The sequence below is a fragment of the Gymnodraco acuticeps genome, unplaced genomic scaffold, assembly GCF_902827175.1.
Source record: "Gymnodraco acuticeps unplaced genomic scaffold, fGymAcu1.1, whole genome shotgun sequence".
Classification (NCBI taxonomy): Eukaryota; Metazoa; Chordata; class Actinopteri; order Perciformes; family Bathydraconidae; genus Gymnodraco; species Gymnodraco acuticeps.
In genome coordinates, this window is record NW_022990341.1 from 1,472,073 (window position 1) to 1,495,542 (window position 23,470).

Here is a 23,470-nt window from a genome sequence, read left to right on the forward strand (position 1 = left end):
AAAGACACAGACATCTTCTGAGCAGATTACCAGAAAAGAACAAAGATGTTGTTTGCGGTTTTGTTTACTTGACATGATTATCTGTTAAATTGTACAATTGTTTGGAATGTTTGCAATTGGTTAAACTAAAACAGGACTGTCACCAATTTCCCCCATTGCATTTACTATTATGATGCCATGAGAAGATATTTCTTCTTATTAAATGCGTTACGTTAATGCAATCTTTGCAATTATCCTGGTATCTGAACTCTCCAAACTCTTTCTTATACTCTGTACTGTGAACATTTTTGTATTCTTTTATTTTTGCAAATTACAAACACTTTTAATTCCACATTGAAATCAAATGTATTGTACATATTTTCTTCACAGTAATTTGTGATATTTTCATTGTATTTCTTTTTGTTATATATTTATGCTTACCTTTCTTTATTCCATAATAGTTTTGCAATTATTTTCGCTCTTATTTTAAATGTCATTGCTCTTTCTGTGTTCATGAAAGCACCTTTATACACAACAGCAAAAATCCTGTACAGAAATGTATGTAGAAACCTACTTAACGGGTTCTGATTCTGAAGTTGCTTCTTTTGACATCCTTCTGACATATCAATCTTCCCCGAACATTTTTCTTGTACATACCTAACCCTAATTCTTGAATTATCATTCAAAATACTGTACAAGTCTTGGTTAGTATTGCAATAATGATTACATTCTGCTTCATTGTAAACAAAAATAAACAGGGTTAGGGTTAATTTGTTCTAAAAAACTATACAAATAAATGAAATATATTGTAGCAGCTTCATGAACAATGTGTCCAAAGCTCTTTATCCGTTTTACCCAAATGCTCCGTGAAAGCCTTCTCCAAACAAATCGGGTTAAACTGTTAATCTAAGTATCTGGGCTGAGGGGCTTTACACACAATCAATACGATGAGCCGTGAACTATCCGCAGACTAAAGACACGCCACTACTACCACACCACTCCAATCCCATACGAGTGCATTATCATTACCACCAGGGCATGTGATAAAGCCTTATACACACGGCTTATATTTGAAAGATCTGCAAGGAACGTTTGACATTTTTACTTTGACGTGAAAGGCAACATTGGATTTGAACAAAGTGCACAGTCACACGGTCACGTAAGCACTGATTCATGCAACAAGATAGCTTACATTAGTTGATTAGGGGTATGTTATATTGTGAACTGCAGACTCCAGGCAGATGGCTGACCTCTATATTAGTCGTTACCTTGCTTTAATAACTTAATACAGACTGGGGGTTGTTCTCTCAGAGTGGTGCTGAACCAGGGAATCAGCCGGACCATCTCAGGTTAATCTCACTACGACTTGAAATGCTCACGAAGGATTAGGTGCAGCCACGGATTTTTAGCACACAATGTGTCACAAAGTCTAAAAGCATACCTTGTGGAAGAGAGTTTATTCTGCGGCAGACACATGTCTTTCTCATGAGATGAGTTATGTTTACGGATAGAGCGGATATGAAGCCGTTTTTTTGGAATGCATTCAACAGGAAGCTGACTTAGCTTTAGGCCAAATGTGTAATATGTCATGTGTGTGTGTGCGTGTGTGTATCCAGTGTATACACAACCCACAGGATCTATATGTGTGAACATCAGTAGCAGCAGTTCAAAAACATCTTGTTCTATAATCACAGGCACTCAAAAGAGATCAAATTATATGTGCACTGACATTTAAGTGTGCTGGTTCAAATGATTAATATTCTGATTCAACAGAGGTATCGTCAACAAACACCAGGGATTTTCTTTAAGAGTCATGAAGACAGCTTTATATGAAATCTCTTGAATTTCAATCTAGGAGAAAATTATTGCACTTAATTAAAATTACACAGCTACGTACATCTCAGTGCAACACAAACATCCTGCATTTCCTCATCATGTTGGCATGTTTCCTGATAGGAGGACGCATCTGAACGCCCCACAGGTGAACAGCTGAGATGTTCTAGGGTCTCTTTTATATTTCCTACGCCCCCTGAATCCTCCACCTGCAGAGAAGTGACCAGAGCCGTTTTACCTGGGGGGGGGGGGGGGGGCTGTACCAAATGTTGTTTTTTTTAATTATAAATATATTAAGATAGTTCAAATAACTATTTTAAAATAACTGTTGGGGCAGAGATATGATTTTTACATGAACAAGGTTGCATACCACACTTCCCGTGATGCAAATCTATAGTGTATTGAAATAGAGCCTCCGTGCCTGATAAACACCTGTTTTTGTTAAAAAGGTTTTCATCAAACTTTCTTCATGGGACTCTTTATGGTCAACTTACTGGTTGAATTTTGAAACTACAATCTCATTCGTTACAGTTTTTCAGAACTTTCAATCATGTTCATTTTTTGAAATTGATTTAAACTAATATCCCCTTTAAAACAATTTATCCATGCGGGTTTAAAACTCAAGCTCCAAAATTGATTATTGAGCTTGAAAACAGGCGAAGTCCACTTGCTAGTTTGACTTAATTTCAAGAATATAAGAGACTATGTATGTATGTGTGTACATATGTGTATATGTATATATGTCAATCAACAGGTAAAGCAGATTAATAATAATAATAATAATAATAATAATAATAATAATAATAATAACAATAATAATGAATAATAATGATAATTATTGCAGATTATAGATTATAAATAAATAATTTAGGGACAAGGGGGTGAGATTAAATAAATTATACTTCTTCTCACTCCTTTTCGAACACTAGATGTGGGACTGTTTATGTTGCTAATGCTGTTGTTGTTGTTGTTGTTGTTGTTGTTGTAAATGTAATTTTTTGTTTTAATTTCTCTTATTTATTTTACTTTTTCGAAATAAAATGTATCAATCAATAAGACTATCAGGTATCGACCCCTCTTTTCTCTCAGCTCACAATAAGTGCAATTAACCAAGAGAATACAAATTCAGAACAGCAAGAATTCTTCAAGTACGTTAGCTATGAATAATCCAAACATTTTAAGTGCTACTTACATAAAGAGACTGTTTATTCTTACTTAGGCCTTTAGCTCACTAAGCTAATGTGAGAAATCCTTGACTCAACATTAGTTTACAATCATTGTTTTTAAGCAAAATTGCATATACAGTTTATATTTAGAATCAATGTCTCATGTCAACCACTGTTGTGCAACATAACTTATTATGCTAATAGTTACTACTGGCTGCTACTTATAGGTTGTCCATTCCAACAAGAATCAGCAGGAGATGTTAAATATATTATTTTATTTTACCACTGCAATCAACCCTCTACCACACAGTATACGGCAATATTGCTCCTATTTGAATTTACAAGTACTGCTAACTTACTTATTTACCCTGAATGTGTACTTCTGTACATTTTCCTTTTATTTTATTTCATTTTAAATACTATATGCATACCCTTTTATCTAACAGTGTGATATTTTTACTTATCGTCTCTATCTATCCTGCTGTAACAATATACATTTCCCCTCTGTGGGACTAATAAAGGGATTCTGAACAACATACTCCAAGAGTTAAGAAAGCCACGTTTTCAAAATGGGGGCAATTTAAATAACTTACTTATTCAATAACAAATCACCAGCAAGTCACACTTTTTAAGCACAATTCAAATACATCTCCTCTGCTCGGTCATGAACTCAGTGCCACCACTAATCATTTTAACGAAGAGGTCAACTGTGGTGCAAACAGCCTTCAGTGCAGTATCCTTACTGTATACTGCTGCCTAGTGGACTGGTTAGGCAGCACCAGTGTCTAGTTAATTCGGTTAATTCCCAACACTGTGGTTTCGCACTTTTGTCCCTCGGTGGCACCCGTAGATTTACGGTTAAGTCAGACGTGTATCTATCAGGACATTTCCTCTTCTAACAGCTGCAACATGAATCATTCCTATGAGCCGTCGCTTGTTTTTCTGAGACAATAGACTCATGCATTGTAAACAGGATGTCAACCAACTTGGCGTTATACTTAGAAAATCTTCAAAAAGACCCCGGGATGGATAGTGAAACAGGGATAATGTCTATCGACCAGGGAGGAGAGTGGGGTAAGTTAACCCAAACAGGAAAGAAGCGTTAGCTAGCTTTTAATTGAGGTAACAGATCAGATATACATAATAAATATAAATATATATGACTCTTAACTGTTTCTTGTGACAAGGTTGCCGTTAAAAAGACACTCGTAAATTGGCGGAAGGTTGATGTTGTACTGTTTACATCCACTTCATGTCATAGCAAATACAGTTAGCATTTCGTTAGCTAGCTGTAGTAAATGAGGAAATTATGTGCTGATTTAACCTGCTGAGCCTGATCTGTAATGTAAATAATAACCATTAATTAGGCTTTAAACAGACACAAAGTCTAAAAACCCATTTTTGGCTTTTTATTTGTTTGATAAATGTGGTTGTATTAATTGATTTCATGTACATGGCAGGGCTGTGAGTTGTATTTTTCAGGTGGTGTTTTTGAATTTCTAGCATTGTTTACGGTTTTATTTGTCTTTTATAATAACATGTACTGTAGGGCTGTAAAAGTATACTGTACTGTTTTAAAGGTATACCGATATTGCTGTGGTTTTTATCATGCAAACAAGCTAAAGGTGACTGTTATAGTAGGCTACTATAGGTAGTGTATTTAACATGGTTAAATTGACGTCAGGTGACATAGACAGACAAGACAGACCCATAGAGTGAAGCAGAGTTTAACAACATTTAGGTAACCAAATCAGATATATTTATTAGTATACATAAAGGTGCATTTAGTTTACATATTATGACAAGTTGCAACGCTCGTACTTACCATAGACTGTATTTACATACGTGAAGAGATGTCTTGTTATCATGTGCTTTGAGTCTTAGCTACAGATAGCATTGAGCTTAGCTACGTTCGCTGTAGTATGTTGATGGATGAGACCTGCTGGGTTTGGTTGTTTTGTGAAAAAATAACCAGCAATACGCCTAGACATAATACACACAGTGAAAATGCCTAAGGTCCTCCTGACCATACACTTTAGATACAAGGTGCTGATGCATAAAATAACAAGTTTTGACCGAGCACAACATTCGAATTTTTAACCAGGATTTGAACCAGTACAACTGTGACCACCCGACTTGCATGTATCCCCGATTTGCACTGCGCAAGCCGTCCTGTATGGCTGTCCAATATTGGACAGCTACGTACGGCAAACAGGACATTTGACGTCCGTACTGATGGCGCATAACCCTCCCAACAGAAATGTGTTCTTGTAACTTTTTTTATGGAAAGTAATTTCCCTTTTCCGGGAATCTCAACAGAAAAAGTTTGGCCAGACTAATACATTTCTAATGTTAAATAAATTAAAACAATTTACAGTTAAGAATTAGATATTAATTATGAATGCCATAAATGATTGCATACATTTACAGTTTCTTATTTTTCCAGTGTGAAGGCTGCCAACCTACAAATATCACATATGTTCTGTGCATGCGTGGCAGGAAATAACTTTCCGTAACACCAGGCCGCGTCTGTAGTTTTTCCGACCCAGTTTTGATTTAACCACGCCCACTTCCGCTTGACGATTGCGTTTTCCTACGGAAGATTAATTTAACAGCTACAGTCGCTTCTAAATGTGAGATAAGAACACAGTTATGCATAGCTGAATAAATGTTGATTAATCGTTCAATATTAATATATAATATATATTTTTAAAATATGTTATTTGTTCAATTATTATTATAAAAAATTTATTTATTTTATTTTCCTTTATTATTATTTTTCTTTTATTTGCGTTCTCTTTATACACCCGTGACGCAGTAGTGCAAAGCTACGCTAATGCAGACGTGGGCGTGGTTTAATCTAAAAATGATAGATGCCACCAGGCGGCGGCATTATGTAGACTTGATACATAAATAGTAGAATTTAGTGGTTCTTATGATTCTAACTTACCAATTAGCCTAATATCCGACAGTTAGAATTATCGGGTACCACTTTACAATAAGACTACCCTTTATAAAGGATTCATAAAGGGGTTATAATTAGGATATGAATTAGGTTGTAAACACTTTATTAATCATTAAGAACCATTTATAAACCAGTTCTAACATCAACACAGGCTCACTATTTGGCAAGATGACTAAGCCTTATATTGACTACTTAGCGAGAATCAACTCAGTGAACAACATATACCAAGGATGCTGGTTAATGAAGAAGACGAAGTAAGCTAAGTAGCCAATATAAGACTTAGCAGTACATATAGATGTGGGCTCACTATTTGGCAAGCAACCGGTCACAGTTGCCCTGTTTATCTCATGTCATATATAAGCTTTTTAATGATTTATAAAGTATTCACAACCTAATTAATAAATGAATTACAAACTATTCATAAACCCTTTATAAGGGTAGTCTTATTGTAAAGTGGCACCCAATTATCATACGACATAAAGTTGTCTAATGAAAATAGTGTTTGCCATCTTCTCTTTGCGTCAGCCCCTTGTCTGAAGCTAGGCCGCTGTTTTTCGAAGCTGAGCAGCCAACCCGAAGGATTTATTTTTGCCCCCAATCTCATTCGACATGTTGAACTGGCGACCCACAGCTCCAAATTAACCAGCGACTGATTATCAATAATAGGCCAGAAACATTTGAGCATGACATTTATTATTTACATTTTCCCCTAGCATTTATTTTACAGAAACTATTTGTGTTCAGTTTTTATTATTTAAGTAAAAGACAGTTGCATCATGTGAACTATCGGACATTGAAATTGTTAAAATTGGTCGTTTTGATCAGCATCGACTTTAAAAATAAACATGTATTATGGACACAATGCCCACAGTTACACAACTACGTAGAAACAGCGTCAATTACTATACACTATCCTTATTTGCCAGTTCATACCCACATTGGATATTTGTTTTAATCAGACATATATATGAGTGCATATCATTGTTGCTGGGATAAATCATGATATGTGAAATCTAAAGCCATGATTTGTCTGTTTATCTGTGTGACCGCATTTTGACTAGATGTTTCATGCTTGTTGTTCCACAGACATTAGCCTGTTTGATGAGCTCGACTACATGGGAGATGCAGAAGAGCTGCTTCAGGCCCTGGAGCATGGCAGCTATGTGAGTAGTTCTTCCTCTCAGTATGCAAATGTATTTGTCAACCTGAAACTCAAATAATGGTGGTTATTAACCGTCCGTGAGAGCCACAGCTGCAGGTGCACTATTAGCTTACATTATAAAACATGATATTATGTAAGGTAATGTGATACAGGAACAACAGTATGTTTTACGTTGTAGGTGTCAGGTGTACTCAGGAATACTTAAGAGACGAACAGGAATTCTTGGCAATGGTCCCTGTTTCTGCAATTGTCACAAATGCATGGCTCAGTGAACAACAACATATATAGTGATTATTCAAAGGTTTTATTGTCATATGCACAAAGCTACAGTGTAGAAATGGCAATGACATTATTCTGACCTGAGCTCCTCCAACAATGCAACATATATAATAAACAAATAAATTAAAAAAAAAGTAGTGCAAAAAGTCTATATACATGTAAATAGAATATGGGATATGTACAAGATGAGAATATGAAATTAAATAATGTAAATGAATTAGGGCTGTCAAGTTAACGCGTTAATAACGCAAAAAAAAAATTACGCCACTAATTATATTAACGCGATTAACGCATGTGTATTTTTTTTCCTCGGCCGCCCTGTAGTTTCAGAGCGCATCGAGTTTAAAATACCATCTACAAGCTGATGCTGACAGCCCCGCTCCTGCTGCCTGCTTGCAGCAGACCACACTTCCACGCTCACCGGCAGGCACCGACTGGCTGTTGGGAGGACCGGGAGGGTGTGTGTATGTGTGGCCCGAGCGAGCGAGAGAGAGACCTTACGTGCATTGTTGTTGTTAGCATCTGGTGCTAGCTAGCTGCGCTAACGGATATGGAGCTGTTTAAATGAAAACAGAGGAGCGACATTTCGCCACAACTGCGCCGAGCACTTGACTTTATGCAGGAAGCCAGACAGTGGGACATTGTACGAAAAGTCAGCACACTCAGCACGGATAGTGCGCAACATGATTGCAGCGTCCAGGCAGCTCCCGTTCGAGCATATGCCTTGAGTTGCACATAGCTCCAACGATCCATCACACACACTCACACGCGCACACACACACACCATTTGTGTTGTATTATTGTATGAGAGAGGTTCCAGGTTGAATTGAGGCGAATATTTGTAATGTTCAGAGGTTGTTTAATATTCATGAGAATATTTGTCATTGTTCAAATGATAATAAACATTAGCATAAAGCATATTTGTCCACTCATATGTTGATAAGAGTATTAAAAACTTGAAAAATATTCCTCTAAGGTACATTTAGAACAGATAAAAAATGTGCGATTAATTTGCGATTAACTGTGGACAATCATGCGATTAATCGCGATTAAATATTTTAATCGACTGACAGCCCTAAAATTAATACAAAATCAAATACGGTTTATTGCGGTATTTATTATGATTATTATTATTATTATATGCACATTAGTCAGACATCTTTTCCCAATCTGCCAGTCTTTTGTTTTAAAAGTGTTTCTTTGATGTCTCAGGCCAATGAGGGTTCAGACCTGGACTTTGACATCGACATACTGCCGTGGAAGGAAGTTGACGGGAGCAGCTGCACAGGTACATGTTGACATCTGTGAAGACATGGTTATCACCTTTCAGCATAAAATAAGAAAAGTCTGAACTTTCCAATGTCCATCTCATATATATTTTCCATGATGTAACCCGTGTAATGTGATTTGGCTGATAGAATATTCTTAGGTAAACTTTTGTTTTCTGAAGCTTGAAGCATTAAGTATAACCAATAGACCAATTATTGAAAGCATTTGTTTTTAACTCAATATTACAATAAAAAAAAATCTAATTATCTACATTTGGGAAAGAGCAGTTCTATATTGCCTTTTAATTTGTGCGAAATATAAGGAAACAAAACAAGTGACTTTCATTTGTACATTTTGTTAGGGAATAATTTAATTAGGTATTCAACCTTCGACACAGTTCATCAGGGTTAGGGTTACTCTTCTCACTGTCTCCTTTCCCACGGCATAGGTCTACAGCAGTGTTTCTCAAACGTTTTCACACCAAGGACCACTTAACCAATAAAAAAACACTTGCGGACCACCTAACTCCACAAATATCCAAAATCACATCGTTTTTCTAGAACAGATTACAAATCGCCTGAAAATGGTACAAACAAGTGGCAACATGTTTGATGAAGGTGTTGCGCTGGGCTATATCATGCAATCGAAAGTTAAAGTTAAGCTCTCCATTGCAGAGATATTCCCGCGAGTGCTGAAAACTTTAATTAATTTCCAATATGAAATGTTACCAATATACTCACGGACCACTAGGGGGCGGTCACGGACCACCAGTGGTCCGCGAACCACACTTTGAGAAACACTGATCTACGGCCTTGGGTATTGCTCTCTCTTAAAGATCAAATGCAAAGATTTTTTTATAATTGCCAGTAAAATCGAAATCATATAGCTACAACACTATCTAAGATATTGCAGTATTAAAATCGGAGATAATATGCTTCTGGCAATGCGTAATATTTATTTTGTTCAACCCATAGACTGTATATAGTCAACCCCCAACACCAAGTCCGACGATTTATTTCTCAGCCATTAAATACGCTCGTCTCCGCAAGATGGCGCTGCGCGTGACGTCAGAGTGTACAAACATATTTCCACCTGGTTTATCGCTCACAGCTGCTTCCGCCGATAGTACAACTTAGTTTCGTTATCATGTCTGATTCTGAGTCGGAGGCCACCCAAGATCTGGAGTATGTTGTCGACATCCAACCACTAAAGTACCACTAAAGTATTTTGACTTGATTGTAGGTGATTATTTTTCCCGGGTCGCCGAGGGTGCTGGCGTTGTTTGTTCGCCGCTCCTCCGCCCCAAATATTGTTCTTTAGTCCAGATCAGAACCTCTCCTGTCTGGCTCTCTACTTTTGAAACGTCAGTCATCAGCAAAAATAGCAGCATCTCTATATCGAATCGAGACAGATATTTGTGTTGTCATCTCCTACCTGCTGGCTCTTTCCTGCTCACCGGTCCCTAGCCCGCTAGCTAGCTAGCATTATCGGACCTAGCAGGCTGCTACCTAGATGCTCCTCGGCTCCCTGAAGTCTGCTGAGCTAACATTTCTGTCTCCACCCCAACTCCACCCTAACTCCACGGCTCGTGTGGGTCTTCCCATCCCGCTGCGATCAGCCGGCTTCCCCGCTGACATCGTCTCTCCCTGCCGCCTACAGCCGGTGACTATCAAGCTAGCTAACTAGCTAGTAGGCTGGTCACCCGGCTCCCACTCTGCACCAGGCTGTCAGCCCCTCCTACGATTCTCCTCTGGAAACCACTGGAATGATTCTCCTGATATGCTGTGGATTATAATTCTCATTTTATCTGGACTCACACCGCTCCTTCTTCCACGGTCATCCGGCTCCTGGTCTCTGCTGCCCGGGTCCCCAGCATTAGCTAGCTCCGTGCTAGCGCCACTTCATCGGATCATGCCGCCGCTCTACTCCCTGTCAGATCTCCACTCCTTTAATAACCGCCTGCGTCCGGACTGCATGGACATCCTCGCAGATAATGAAATACTCCGCAAACGCCGTCCTCCACACGGAGGCTCTGCCGCTCTGGCCGGACGTTTTTATTTAATTCCACGTCGCCACACTCCATCCCGACCATTCGGTCCTGTCACACGCCCACACTACGCCATCACAACAAACAACACGTGAATCTGACCAATCTCCCCCCCCCCCCCCCCCGGTCCACACAACCCCCCCCCCCCCAATGCAACGTCACCTCAGAGCAGCCCTGCTCAACACACGCTCCATCCACAATAAAAGCCACATTCTGAATGAATTCATTAAAGACAATAACCTGGACTTTCTGTATCTGACCGAAACATGGCAAAAAACCCTGGACTATTTTAGTTTAAATCAAATCACCCCAGCAGGATTCACATACATTGACAAATCTCGCCCACAAGGGCGGGGTGGTGGAAAACTTCTCCCAGATCCCGCACCGTTCGTACATCCGAAAGCACAACAATAACCCATGTTTTGCGTGATTTCGCGGATATAATTCAGAGTTTTCTGCACCAGTCATGAGCGAAAAACACCGCTGACATGTGAACAGCGCAGGAGACTGCCGAGTCGGGATATTTGGCCCAGAGACTGTTTGTACAAAAGGACGTCACGCGCACGGAGGCTGCTGGGAATGACATGTCAGAAATTCAGACGGCTTTGGGTCGAGTTTTGTATCAATAAAAAGCTTTTTTTTCGGGTGTATTATCTTGATTTAAATTAAATAAAAAATACAGACAGTCTTAAAAACAACATTTCTATAAAAATGTAGCATATTTGGAAGCTTTGCATTTGATCTTTAAGGAGGAGCAGCTTGGGCGCATTGTTGTTGCCAGTCTATGATAGAGCACAAGCCGCCACGAGGTACTTTACTGTTCAGGGACGTAGGTTCCCTGGCGCACATTCTTTCATATGGACGAGAGCTCTAGTTAGATTCAGGGTCCATCATTGTTTAGTCTCACTGATAAAGAATGTTGATTATTACACTCCGAACTAGTTAAAACCTCGAGCTACAGAAAGAGTTCTTCAGAATTGGTTTGACAACCGCTGTGTCAACTCGTGACACACGACCTGTCTTGTCAATTCTCCGGCCGTAACTCCAAATAAACCATCAGTGTTTGACATCAAAGCTCCAGCTCTCCTCGTGTCTCTGAGTCCTGTTTCCAATTGCTTCAGAAGTTTCCCCCACACATTTAATGTTTGCATGGCTGCTTCATGATTTGATTTGCTATGACAGTCTTGATCACATGGTGAAGATGAACTTCTTTAGGCTACTTGTCTCCTGTGTTTGTGTGCATGTGTGGGAGTGTGATAGATTGAAGTGGATATAAAGTAATTCTGACAACTTGCATTTATAGTTACCATTTTAATGTGAGGATGAAGGCTTTGATGACCTGAGTCATTTTTAGTTTAGTTTTTCTTGAAAGTGCTTGGATTTAAAAGTTAAAAGATGTTGAAAGCCTGAAGTGTGAACAAATTGGACACAGTGGTTTATGCTAAATAAACCAAAGGATATAGAAAGGGTTTATCGTTGAATGTATGTGTGGAAATAAACAGTGATAGTAAATCCTTTCTGCCAAAGAAGATAAGCCTCTATATGTGACAGATTTGTTGTCGTCTTTGTCCTTGTGCATCCAGATGGTGAGGTGAGCGTGGACTCTCTGTCACCTGCTCACACTCTGAGCTCCGCCCCCTCCCCTGGCTCTGTGGAGGCCCTGTCCCCATACTTCCTACAAGTAAGTCACTGTCTTCAACACTGTGACCTCCTCGGTTTTTTGGGTATTTGACTTGTATTTCCAATGCAAATGTGTACCATTGTTATCGGCTGTGGGTATTTAAATATGCTCCCCTCTTGGTGCACAGTTGGGACAAGTAAAAGCTCCATCCAGATGGTGTCCAAACATTAACAGCTGCTCTTCACTTTTGGATACACACTTTAGACACTTATTAACAAAAGCCTTAAACACCTTGTCAAGTTAATAATTTGCCGCCTGCCTGAGCGCTGCCCCGCCCCTTCGTTAAATATGAGGTGCTGACAACTTTAGCTATATTAGCATAATTTAGCAGGCAGATGTTTTCACAATGTCAAAACAAGGACAGGGGTTACATCTTTGTCTAGCCCCAACACTGTGTGCACCAATACTCTGTTACTGTATCACCCTGACTGAATCCAAGGACACATGTGTCTACTGGAGTCTTTGAATACTGACAAGGACACTAGAGTCATATTTCATCTGATGTGACAGCAATCATATCATATTTTGTCAGACAGGGCTCTCTACTTTCTTGGGAAGGTTGTTGATGAGTAATGACAACTGCAGGCTAGCATCATGACCCAAAAGCTACTATGACTTAATGTGTTTATTAGAAGCCTGTTGGATGACAATATTAGGCCCTTGTGCAAAAACTGACACAGCTTACAAATGTGCATTTTTGAGCAGCAGAAGTCATAATAATTCAACTTTGTATAAGGGTTGATGAAGTTATCAGAATTGTATCAAATTGTCAATATGGACAGGTGCAATATCCAAATCTAAGGAGGTGCAATTTCGTCAATTTTGCCATTCTGAACAAAGTATTGTGCTGCTGCAAAGATGTCCTGGCCTAAAATGTTATTCTACACCTTGAAACACCTTTGTGTATGGTACAGATCCTCGCAACAATAATACCATGATCATTTGTATATTATTTTAAATCCAAATGAGATTAATGTTGCAAATATTACGATTTCCCACAAAAAACAGAAATCCTTTTGTAATTATTTATGTCTTAAGTGGTTGCCATTAGACATTGATTTGAAATGATTCAGTGCTACTGTTAAAGGGGTTAACATGACGTTGCCACAGGATTACAACCATGCTTTTTTTCACATCTGATGTCTCGAAAAAAGAGGTCCAATATCTAATAGACAGCAATCTTCTCTGTTTCCCCTCCAGGACGAGGCTCTATCTCCACAATCTCAGCTCTCTCCTGTTTCCTTCTGCTCAGAGTCCAGCAGCTATTCTGTAAACTCTCCTCCAGCTAAGAAAGCTCCGAAGAGGAACAGCCAGACGGCGCGAGGTGAGGCAGCTCCACCACCAAACATCTGCTCGCTCAGCAGCTGTCAAATATGTTTCTACGCTTTGTTTAAAATCCAGTGGGGATTTTTGACCTCTGGACTTTTACCATTCTGGGATGCAATCAACCAAACGAACAAAGAAGAACTCGTCTCTCTCAGTAAAAACATACTGGCAAATGTTGGAAAAGAACTAGCTCCTAAAAATACACATTTCTTCACCTGAGCTTAGGGTTAAGCTAACAGAGCCTTTCCTTGTATTCAGAGATGGCAAAGTACACACATCCTTTACTCAAGTAGAAGTACAGATACTCGTTTTAAAAATACTCTGGTAAAAGTAGAAGTGCTGACTAAACTTCTTTACTCAAGTAAAAGTAAAGAGGGCTTTGAAATGTACTTAAGTAAAAAGTACCCATAACTACCAGCTGTTTTAAAGAGTACCTGGCTCCCTTTATATTAATAGAACAATAATGTCATTGTTAGCTAATGAATGTTTCCATGCTGAACAACGGCAACATGACAACGTTTTCATTGGTCCCTCTTCTTTAGAGAAGACCAGGAAGTGATGGATACACGGATCGTGTTCAAATCAATAGGCACGCAATGACTCTACATAATAATGATCACGCACCAAACACACATTCAGACTAAAGGAACCAGCTGTTTGGAAAATGTAAGAAGTAGAAAGTACAGGTATTTGGGTTCAACATGTAAGAAGTAGAAAGTACAGGTATTTGGGTTCAACATGTAAGAAGTAGAAAGTTCAGGTATTTGAGTTCAACATGTAAGAAGTAGAAAGTTCAGGTATTTGTGTTCAACATGTAAGAAGTAGAAAGTTCAGGTATTTGAGTTCAACATGTAAGAAGTAGAAAGTTCAGGTATTTGAGTTCAACATGTAAGAAGTAGAAAGTTCAGGTATTTGAGTTCAACATGTAAGAAGTAGAAAGTACAGGTATTTGAGTTCAACATGTAAGAAGTAGAAAGTTCAGGTATTTGTGTTCAACATGTAAGAAGTAGAAAGTTCAGGTATTTGAGTTCAACATGTAAGAAGTAGAAAGTTCAGGTATTTGAGTTCAACATGTAAGAAGTAGAAAGTACAGGTATTTGTGTTCAACATGTAAGAAGTAGAAAGTACAGGTATTTGTGTTCAACATGTAAGAAGTAGAAAGTACAGGTATTTGTGTTAAACATGTAAGAAGTAGAAAGTACAGGTATTTGTGTTCAACATGTAAGAAGTAGAAAGTACAGGTATTTGTGTTCAACATGTAAGAAGTAGAAAGTACAGGTATTTGTGTTCAACATGTAAGAAGTAGAAAGTACAGGTATTTGAGTTCAACATGTAAGAAGTAGAAAGTACAGGTATTTGGGTTCAACATGTAAGAAGTAGAAAGTACAGGTATTTGTGTTCAACATGTAAGAAGTAGAAAGTTCAGGTATTTGTGTTCAACATGTAAGAAGTAGAAAGTACAGGTATTTGTGTTCAACATGTGAGAAGTAGAAAGTACAGGTATTTGTGTTCAACATGTAAGAAGTAGAAAGTACAGGTATTTGTGTTCAACATGTAAGAAGTAGAAAGTACAGGTATTTGGGTTCAACATGTAAGAAGTAGAAAGTACAGGTATTTGGGTTCAACATGTAAGAAGTAGAAAGTACAGGTATTTGTGTTCAACATGTAAGTAAAAGTAAAAAGTCGTCAGAAAAATAAGTAGTGGAGTAAAGTACTGATACCAGAAAAATGTACTTAAGTACAGTAACAACGTTTTTGTACTCCACTACTTCCCACTTCTGCTTGTATTAACCTGAATACTGTTTCCTCTTCTCACTCCACCCAACCCCCCCCATCCACATAACAGCCAGACAAGCTCAGCCAATCAAGAGGCCGATTCAGATTGGCCCAAAGGTTTCTATCCAGCCGAAGCCCCTGATTACAGCTGTGCCCCTCGCTCATGCTGCCCCCCTGCAGACAAAGACAATCATCATCCAGCCCCTGCAAACCACTGTGCTGCCTGTCATCAAACAAGCTCCGATCTGCATCCAACCAGCGCCCCCTCCAGGTCAGAGCTCTCACTGCAACACACAGAGACACGTTGCATCACTTCACACTGTATTGCATCAGATCACGGCACTGGAATTGTGACCAAGCAATGTGTTGTTCTCTAATTAGAGTCATTTCAATTGAAAGACAACCTATTATAAGTACTGTTTGTTTGTGTCTGATGAGTTTTGTTGTCATTCTTGCTTAGACAATCATTTAAATTGTAGTGTGTTGGCCAGCAGATGGTGCTTTAACCTTAGTTTATTCTCATCAGTGAGCTTCAGTCATCACTGTTCCATGCTGCAATCATTAAAGGTTAAATTATAACAAGTAAATCAAACGTTAAAAGCGTATAATTCTTCTTTTTTAAACAAAATATGTTTACATTTGGGCTACGGTTGAGAAATAATACAATGCTGGGAATCAGCCTTTATAGATAAACAAGCGAGAACGTTTGTTTTTATAACCCACATTGAAACCAAACACTATTCATGAGCTATTATGGTAATTTGTTCATGAAAGGATAAAAAAAAACAATTATTTAGTTTTTGTGGTTTAGTCTCCCCAGTTAACCAATCTGGTTACATCAGCAGCACTTAGGCCAACGTAAATACTTATGTCACTGCCTGGGACCCAGGAGGGTGGAGCATCTGACCTCCCTCCACTTGAGTTTGAACTTGGCTCAACTGTCATCCTGGTAAGGGCCAAGATGGCAGATAGCTTAAGCCAAGTTATCCAAGTTTAGGGCCCCGGCTGGAAGTCAAGCCGGCTCAGTGTTACGAGTCTCCATGATTTAAGATCTCTGAAATATTCACAGCGGAGGAGTGAGCTCTGGGCTTTATACTGGCAGATGGAGGAAAGACATTGGAGGTATTTACTGATGAGCTACATTTTATTGAGTTTGACCGGTATTTCTAAAAACAGACAGGTGTTCCTGAGGTATTACATTTCTTTTAATTTCATTCTCATAAATGTTTCTTACAGATGTTGAGCCTGTTTGTTGGCACCACACTTTCATTAGCAAGTCTGGCTAACGATTAGTAATGACGGGTTGTTTAGTGTTAGCAGTCGCTGGGTCCGTTTGAGGAATGGTTCCTGGCACAATCTCACTGGTGGGTTACACTCTGGTAGGCTCCTGCATTAACAGCACATTTATAAACATGGAGAATATCATGTTTTTGAAGGTGCTGCTTTTTTTCTTTTACACCATAATCCATTTTGAATGTGTGTCAGCACACAGGTTTATGCGTGTTCCTACACATAAACCTCGCACACCTCTCAGTTTGGAATGTGGAAGTTCAAGACCATAGGTCACGATGGTAAACATCTTTTCCACCTGTACTTTAAACACAGAGATTCCCGTTAAAGACAAGGGGTTAATGTAGGTCACCAGTTGTGAGGGGAGTTTAAGGAGCAGGACTGTACCATCTGCTGCAGGAGGGTCTTTCTCAGGCACACTGATGTTGATTCCAGATTGCATAGAATATCAGGTTGAATGTGTTTGTAGAAGATGGCAAAACGAATGTGGGATAAGAACATAAACATGAAAACAAACTGACACACATAAACACAGTCAGAGTTTTTCAGTGGTAATCACACAGTCAAAATATGGTTATAGTATGGCTAAGACCTGTGTGTTGCGTTCTCTTTCTCAGGACGTCCCATAGTGCTATCTCAGCCAACCCAGGTGCTTCAGATCCAGACAGCAGGGGCCATCACCGCCAATGTGGTCGCCATGCCAACGCTCACCCAGGACAGGCCCTTCCCCCTCGCTGCTCCTCCGTCGGTCTCACTCACGCTTCGCTCCCCTTCCTCAGATGATGATGTGAGTCCAAACTCTTTATCTCTTTACTCTTCCTACTTGTTGAGCTGCACTGTGGTATTACCACAGGGGGGTGTACATGAGAGAGGTTTTAGTGCATGTAAATGGTCTGCAAAGGCTAAAATTCAAAGTTCCCTCCAGAGGGAGTTTCTCTCACACACTCCCCCGCTGCCTGAAACACCTCCATTGGACTCCTTTGTTTACTTGTGTAACATAATGACATTATTATGTATCACTTGCGCTTCTATTGGCTAGAGCTCCAACACATTGTTTGTGATAGGCTAAGGGGCGGGACATCTCTAAGCAGTTGACAAAATCACAACAGAGCCGGCCAGCTAACCAATCAGAGCAGACTGGGCTCTGGCTCCAGACGGTTCCATACATCTCTCTTTATATGTCCACTAGCCCCGTGACATAAACCTTTTATTTGATCAGATCTTGAGATGTTTCCAGGCCACTCAGATTAGCTTGATCGGTTACATCCACAATCATTGGGCGGTACTCCATGTTTCCCTTTGGTTGCACAAATGGGATGTTGTTCACAAAGAAAGCCAATCAGTAGATGAAGTAGTGTCACGTTCCCAGACCCAGATTGAAATGGAGATCTGATTGCTCAAACACAGCATTCTTGACATCCTTGATATATTGTATTTGTAGGTCACCAGATTTAGTTGCTTACCAGATCTTTTGAAGGTCATACTCCTTCATAAGACGACATAGTACATTCAAGTGTCTCCATGTGTCTGCTTTGACATGCGGGGACTTGCCTGCAGTCGCTTTAGTTGCTCCATGGGCGTGCGCGCACTTGCCCTTTGTAACTATGATTTTGTGGTTACCATGTTCACACTTGGACTGGAACCTGCTCGTCATAAAATCACTCATCTTTCCCCATTTTTAGTATTTATTTTAATTTCACAAACCATTACTTTTAAATTCTGCGTGAAACTATAAAAATAAAGTGCTTTTTATTATTTGAGATGGTGACGATTTTTCCATACTGAAGGAAAATATATGAAACTTCATGGGCCATGCCAGCCTGGGAAGACACAAATGAGGCCAAAATATACAACATTACATTGAAGTATTTGGCCATGTTGTCAACACGCAAACCGCTGCTTGGTAGTTGAATATAAAAAATGTGATCTTAAATGAATTTGGTTGTCATGATTAGTACAGTATCAACAGTCTCAGCCTCTTTGACTTTCACAAAGCCTTAAACCACCCACAGATGAGCTTCATTGGAAAGATGCACGTCATTTATTTGTTGTGCAGACTGTGAATGGTGTCATAGAAGGACACTGTGTTGCAATCAGGGGTGATGTCAGGACAGACATCAAAACATGCAACGTTAGCACACAGCTTCCTGATCTTCAGTTATCGCTTCCTTGTGCACTAATATCTCTTGGGTCTAATAAAAACTCAATTAAAGAAGTTGTGTTGTTTTTAGAAACTCGAGATCTCTCCTAAAAGCTTTTGTCCGTGCTTGTCTTGTTTTCAGTGGGAGAGTCCTGTTAAGGACCCTAGGCTGGATTATTAGCCTGTGTTTCTGATTATCTGATTCTTTGTTACTTTCTGCTTGTCCGAATCGCCAGGCTCCGTCACAAAGTTAGAGCCATGCCGTGACTCTCAGCAACCTCTGTGTTGTTTCTGGCGTTGGTCTCCAGCACAACAGTTGATGACTTGCTCATGTCTGACCTTTAGTGAGTTGAGGAACATGTTCTCACTCCGTCTTCTCCTCTGTTTGTCTTGTGCTTTTTTAGAGTGTGAGAAAAACGTCCACTTTCACTGCATTTACCACTCCTTGGCTAGCTGCAACTAATGTGGAAGGGAAGTTGAAAAATGCATAGAGGGGAGCAGGAAGTGATGTTTTTTGCAGCGGACTTATTACACCCATTTCAGGTTCATACTTACATTTTGGGTTTCTATTAGATAAAAAAATGTTTCTCTGCCCCTGAAATGCTTTGTTTTCCTGTATGTCTCTTGAACACTCAACGGTAATTTTTTAGGATGTTGGTCGGGATACTCAGATGGGACACGTTCATTTCTAATTGGCCTGCAAGCGACTTAGGAAGAGGAGCCAGACCTAAATGACTTTTTGAACAGCCAACAAAAACTGACTGGGTTGTCATATTTCCCACTCTGTAGATTGGTATGCACTCCAGATACCCACATATGTGTTCTAAAGCACTGATAAAGTGTCCCCTTTAATTAGGAATACCATATGTGTCACATTCGTGGAATCTCTGCTAAAATCTTGTGCGGTGATTGCTGTGGTGACACTGGAACGATTACAGAAAATGGATCCAATCATCATCTTAAAGGAGTCATCACTCTGTGGCCCTGATGCATTTCCAATCCTTAACTTAATGTTTCACTCTTATATTTTACCAGTCTGCTCAATTTATCTTGACATTAACAATGTTTTCCATCGGGCTTTTTAAATAATTAATCACAGCTGAAATTGACCAAGTTCTCGTTTGATAAATGGTTAAACTTGACTTCTTGCTGTAAAAATAGTCGGCCCTTAATGGCCCGAGAGGAACTTGTCCAATTATCTCTTGGATAATCTAGTCTGGAAAACACTTTTCATGCCAGACCCGGCGAACAATTTCGAGGCCAACCTTTAGAAGCCAAAGCAAATATGCCTCTCAGCCTTCGTAAAGCTTACCAAGTCAGTAAAGTTTACAATATGTGATTAAAGGGGAGGGACCGCACACATTAATTATAAAGAAAAATAATACTTGATTTTTAAAGCCAAGACCTCAAATCATTTCTCAAGTGAGAGTGATGAAATCGTTTAAACATGGTTGGGTGAATGTGGGAAAAAACATTGATATTGCAGAATCATATCATCTAAGTAATGATTAAGGCAAGATAATGTAAGTTTAGCTAAAGGGCAACCAGTTAGCCAGAAGTGAGAAAAATAATGACAACTAGAACGGCTTCAGAAAGCAAATCACCGACCTCCCACCAAGGCCGGTTACATTAAATGAGAAATAATTTGTGTGTCCGCCCTGCAATTCTGATCAGCTCCAACATTTTAATTTGTTTCCCTTGGCCAATGCTTCCTCCTCTCAAGTTTTATGAAAATCAGGATGTCTTTTTCTAAATCTGCTGCGAAACAGACAAACAACCAAACCAAACTGAAATCTCCCTTGCAGAGGTGATAATAAAAGTAAATGGTCAAATATAGTGTTGCATAGCTCAAGAAGCAATTAGTCAAACATTCGGTGGCTCAATAACATTACTAACACCGCAGTATCTGTCTAAAGTGGTAGTTTCTTCCCCAGAGCAATAATTGCACTGAACTCCAGCATGCACAGACACAATTGATATATATATATATATTCAAACATGTTTATTTTACTTAAACTGATATATTCCTGCACTTTAACTTGATCTGAATATTGAAGTATGAATGCTTGTTTGTATGTTGTCTCCTGCTGAGTGTTGTACGTCTCTTGTTGGTTTTTGTATTTTGATGGCACCTTAAAAAAAGGAGTAGCTCTACTCATCTCATTGTATACCTGTATAATGACAATACAGGATTCTATTCTATTCTAACATTAGCCACTACAAGCTAATGGTCATATATGAATCCAGGTTTTCATTTGTGAACAAAAGTGTTTTGTTTAACTGTCCAAGGTGGTACTTTGTTTCTGTGGCCTTGAGCTCCTGAGCTGTGTCTCGCTGTGTAAAAGTGTGTGTGTTAGGATCCACTGCAGCTGTGTTCACTTTATAACCTCACTGTGGTTTGGCTGCAGCGCAGAGGTGGGCCGGGGGATGTGTAAAATGCCTGTTAAAGATGGCATGCTACTGCCAGGTGTTGGTACATGTTGTATGTACAGTCTGTCTGTGTGTGTCACTGTTCACGTAGTTTACAGTACTCTGTTTTGGGCTAACGTTGGACAATATAAGCCGGGGAGTTAAACGGCTGCTAACGATTACATGCTGCAGACAGGTGTTGTGCAGGACGAAGCATTTGCGACAGCTGTAAACAGCCATCAGGGATTGGGTCTCTGTAATGTAATGAGCTCCTATACTGCCAGGGATTTAGCTGTGCATGAGTGTGTGTGTGTGTGTTTTTCTGTGTGTGCGTGTGTGTTCAAGACTGGAAAACAGTCCAGCCTGGCATTGCAGGCCTAAACAAATCCTCCCATTTGTAGGTTAGGAGGATTTACAGGATGGGACCCCAGCAAAAGTGTGGTGTGATGCTAGATCCTACAAAGAGTCACCCTTCCTCCAACAAGGACGGTTTAGTATTTATTAATTTATTTAGATATTTCTGTAAATGTGACAAGTAACCCACGAGGCAAATATCCTCTGTAGTCATTAGACAGATGTTGTGAAGTCAACCTTAAAAATAAGTATTATTTATGTATATGTAGGTTTTAAGTCAGTGCATGTAAATGGTCTGCAAAGGCTCAAGTCTCAAAGTCCCCCCCAGAGGGAGTTTCTCTCACACACACTTCACCCCTGTCTAAAAGCCTCCATTGGACTCACTATGTCAAACTCACACTTCTATTGGCTAGTGCTTCAGCAAAATGTACGTGATAGGCCAAGAGGCAGGTCATCTCTAAGCGGTTGACCAATCACAACAGAGACGTCCAGCTAACCAATCAGAGCAGACTGGGCTCTGGTTTCAGACAGAGGGTGAAAAGACAGGCAGTATGAGGAAAATAAAGAGCTTTTTGAACATTAAAGCATGGAGACATGTTCCAGTAGAGGCACAAAAAAAACATTACTTCAAGCATAGCATAACATTTCCTGTTAAAAAAATAAAAAGTGTAATGAAATCATTAAAAACATGCAACATAGAGGCTTATAATACGGGAGATGCTAGTAAAAAAGACAAAACAAAACGAAATAACATTAATATCACATAGTAAGAAGATAGCTACAGGTTAAAGCAGTACAGAAAGACAGCAGTGCAATCGATTGCTTAGTGTTGACAGAGCTGAGTTGAGCTTGATTAAACCATTACACATTTGTCTCATTATTCAAAACTCATAAAGAGGGAAATCTATCATAGATGTTTGGGGCGTATCAACTAGGCTCTTTATGAAATGCTCCCAGTGATTTAAACAATTTACCACATGATGGGTTAAATGTTTCAGCTCCCTGGACTTCGAGCTCATGTTTTTTATTTCTCCGCATCTGGTTGTTTTCGCCCTAATGTGTAAAACCTGCCTCTTTGTAATTTGATGCAGCAGTGAAAGTCCCAAATTGGGATCATTAAAGTACCTATCTATCTATCTATCTATCTATCTATCTATCTATCTATCTATCTATCTATCTATCTATCTATCTATCTATCTATCTATCTATCTATCTATCTATCTATCTATCTATCTATCTATCTATCTATCTATCTATCTATCTATCTATCCATCCATCCATCCATCCATCCATCCATCCATCCATCCATCCATCCATCCATCCATCCATCCATCCATCCATCCATCCATCCATCCATCCATCCATCCATCCATCCATCCATCCATCCATCCATCCATCCATCCATCCATCCATCCATCCATCCATCCATCCATCCATCCATCCAACCAACCATTGTTTCAATACAAAGTGCACAATTATATACTTTTTAAATGTCGTTGACAAAGCAAGGCAGTTCTTTAGACACTGCTCTAATATTTCTAATGGAAGAGGGAAAGCTACATAAAAAAATACCAGTTTCTCCACTAACGTAGCCTAAGTACTTCAGTGCAAGAAAAACAGCCACAAGACATAACTGAACTGAATCAGCAGGCTGTTTTGCTTCTTCTCTGCACCTGCATTTTTAGCACAGTTAATTACATGTGGATTTGAAAATGAAGAATAATGGAAACCAATTATCTCAAAAGCAGTGCTGGGGAAGCTGAAGTTATAGCTTTGCGAGCTACCAATTACTTC

General features: G+C 39.4%; 1 protein-coding gene across 1 annotated transcript in view; it reads left to right on the plus strand.

Moving 5' to 3' along the window:
* The first annotated feature begins 3,831 nt into the window (after window positions 1-3,831).
* The window catches only part of atf6 (activating transcription factor 6), a 49,339-nt gene continuing 29,700 nt past the window's right edge, over window positions 3,832-23,470 (plus strand). Inside the window, exons 1-7 of the mRNA XM_034223587.1 lie at window positions 3,832-4,052; window positions 7,030-7,106; window positions 8,597-8,672; window positions 12,284-12,381; window positions 13,582-13,705; window positions 15,554-15,754; window positions 17,391-17,560. Of these exons, the coding sequence (XP_034079478.1) occupies window positions 3,953-4,052; window positions 7,030-7,106; window positions 8,597-8,672; window positions 12,284-12,381; window positions 13,582-13,705; window positions 15,554-15,754; window positions 17,391-17,560 (846 nt within the window). The 5' untranslated portion in view covers window positions 3,832-3,952. The remainder of the gene's footprint in view (window positions 4,053-7,029; window positions 7,107-8,596; window positions 8,673-12,283; window positions 12,382-13,581; window positions 13,706-15,553; window positions 15,755-17,390; window positions 17,561-23,470) is intronic.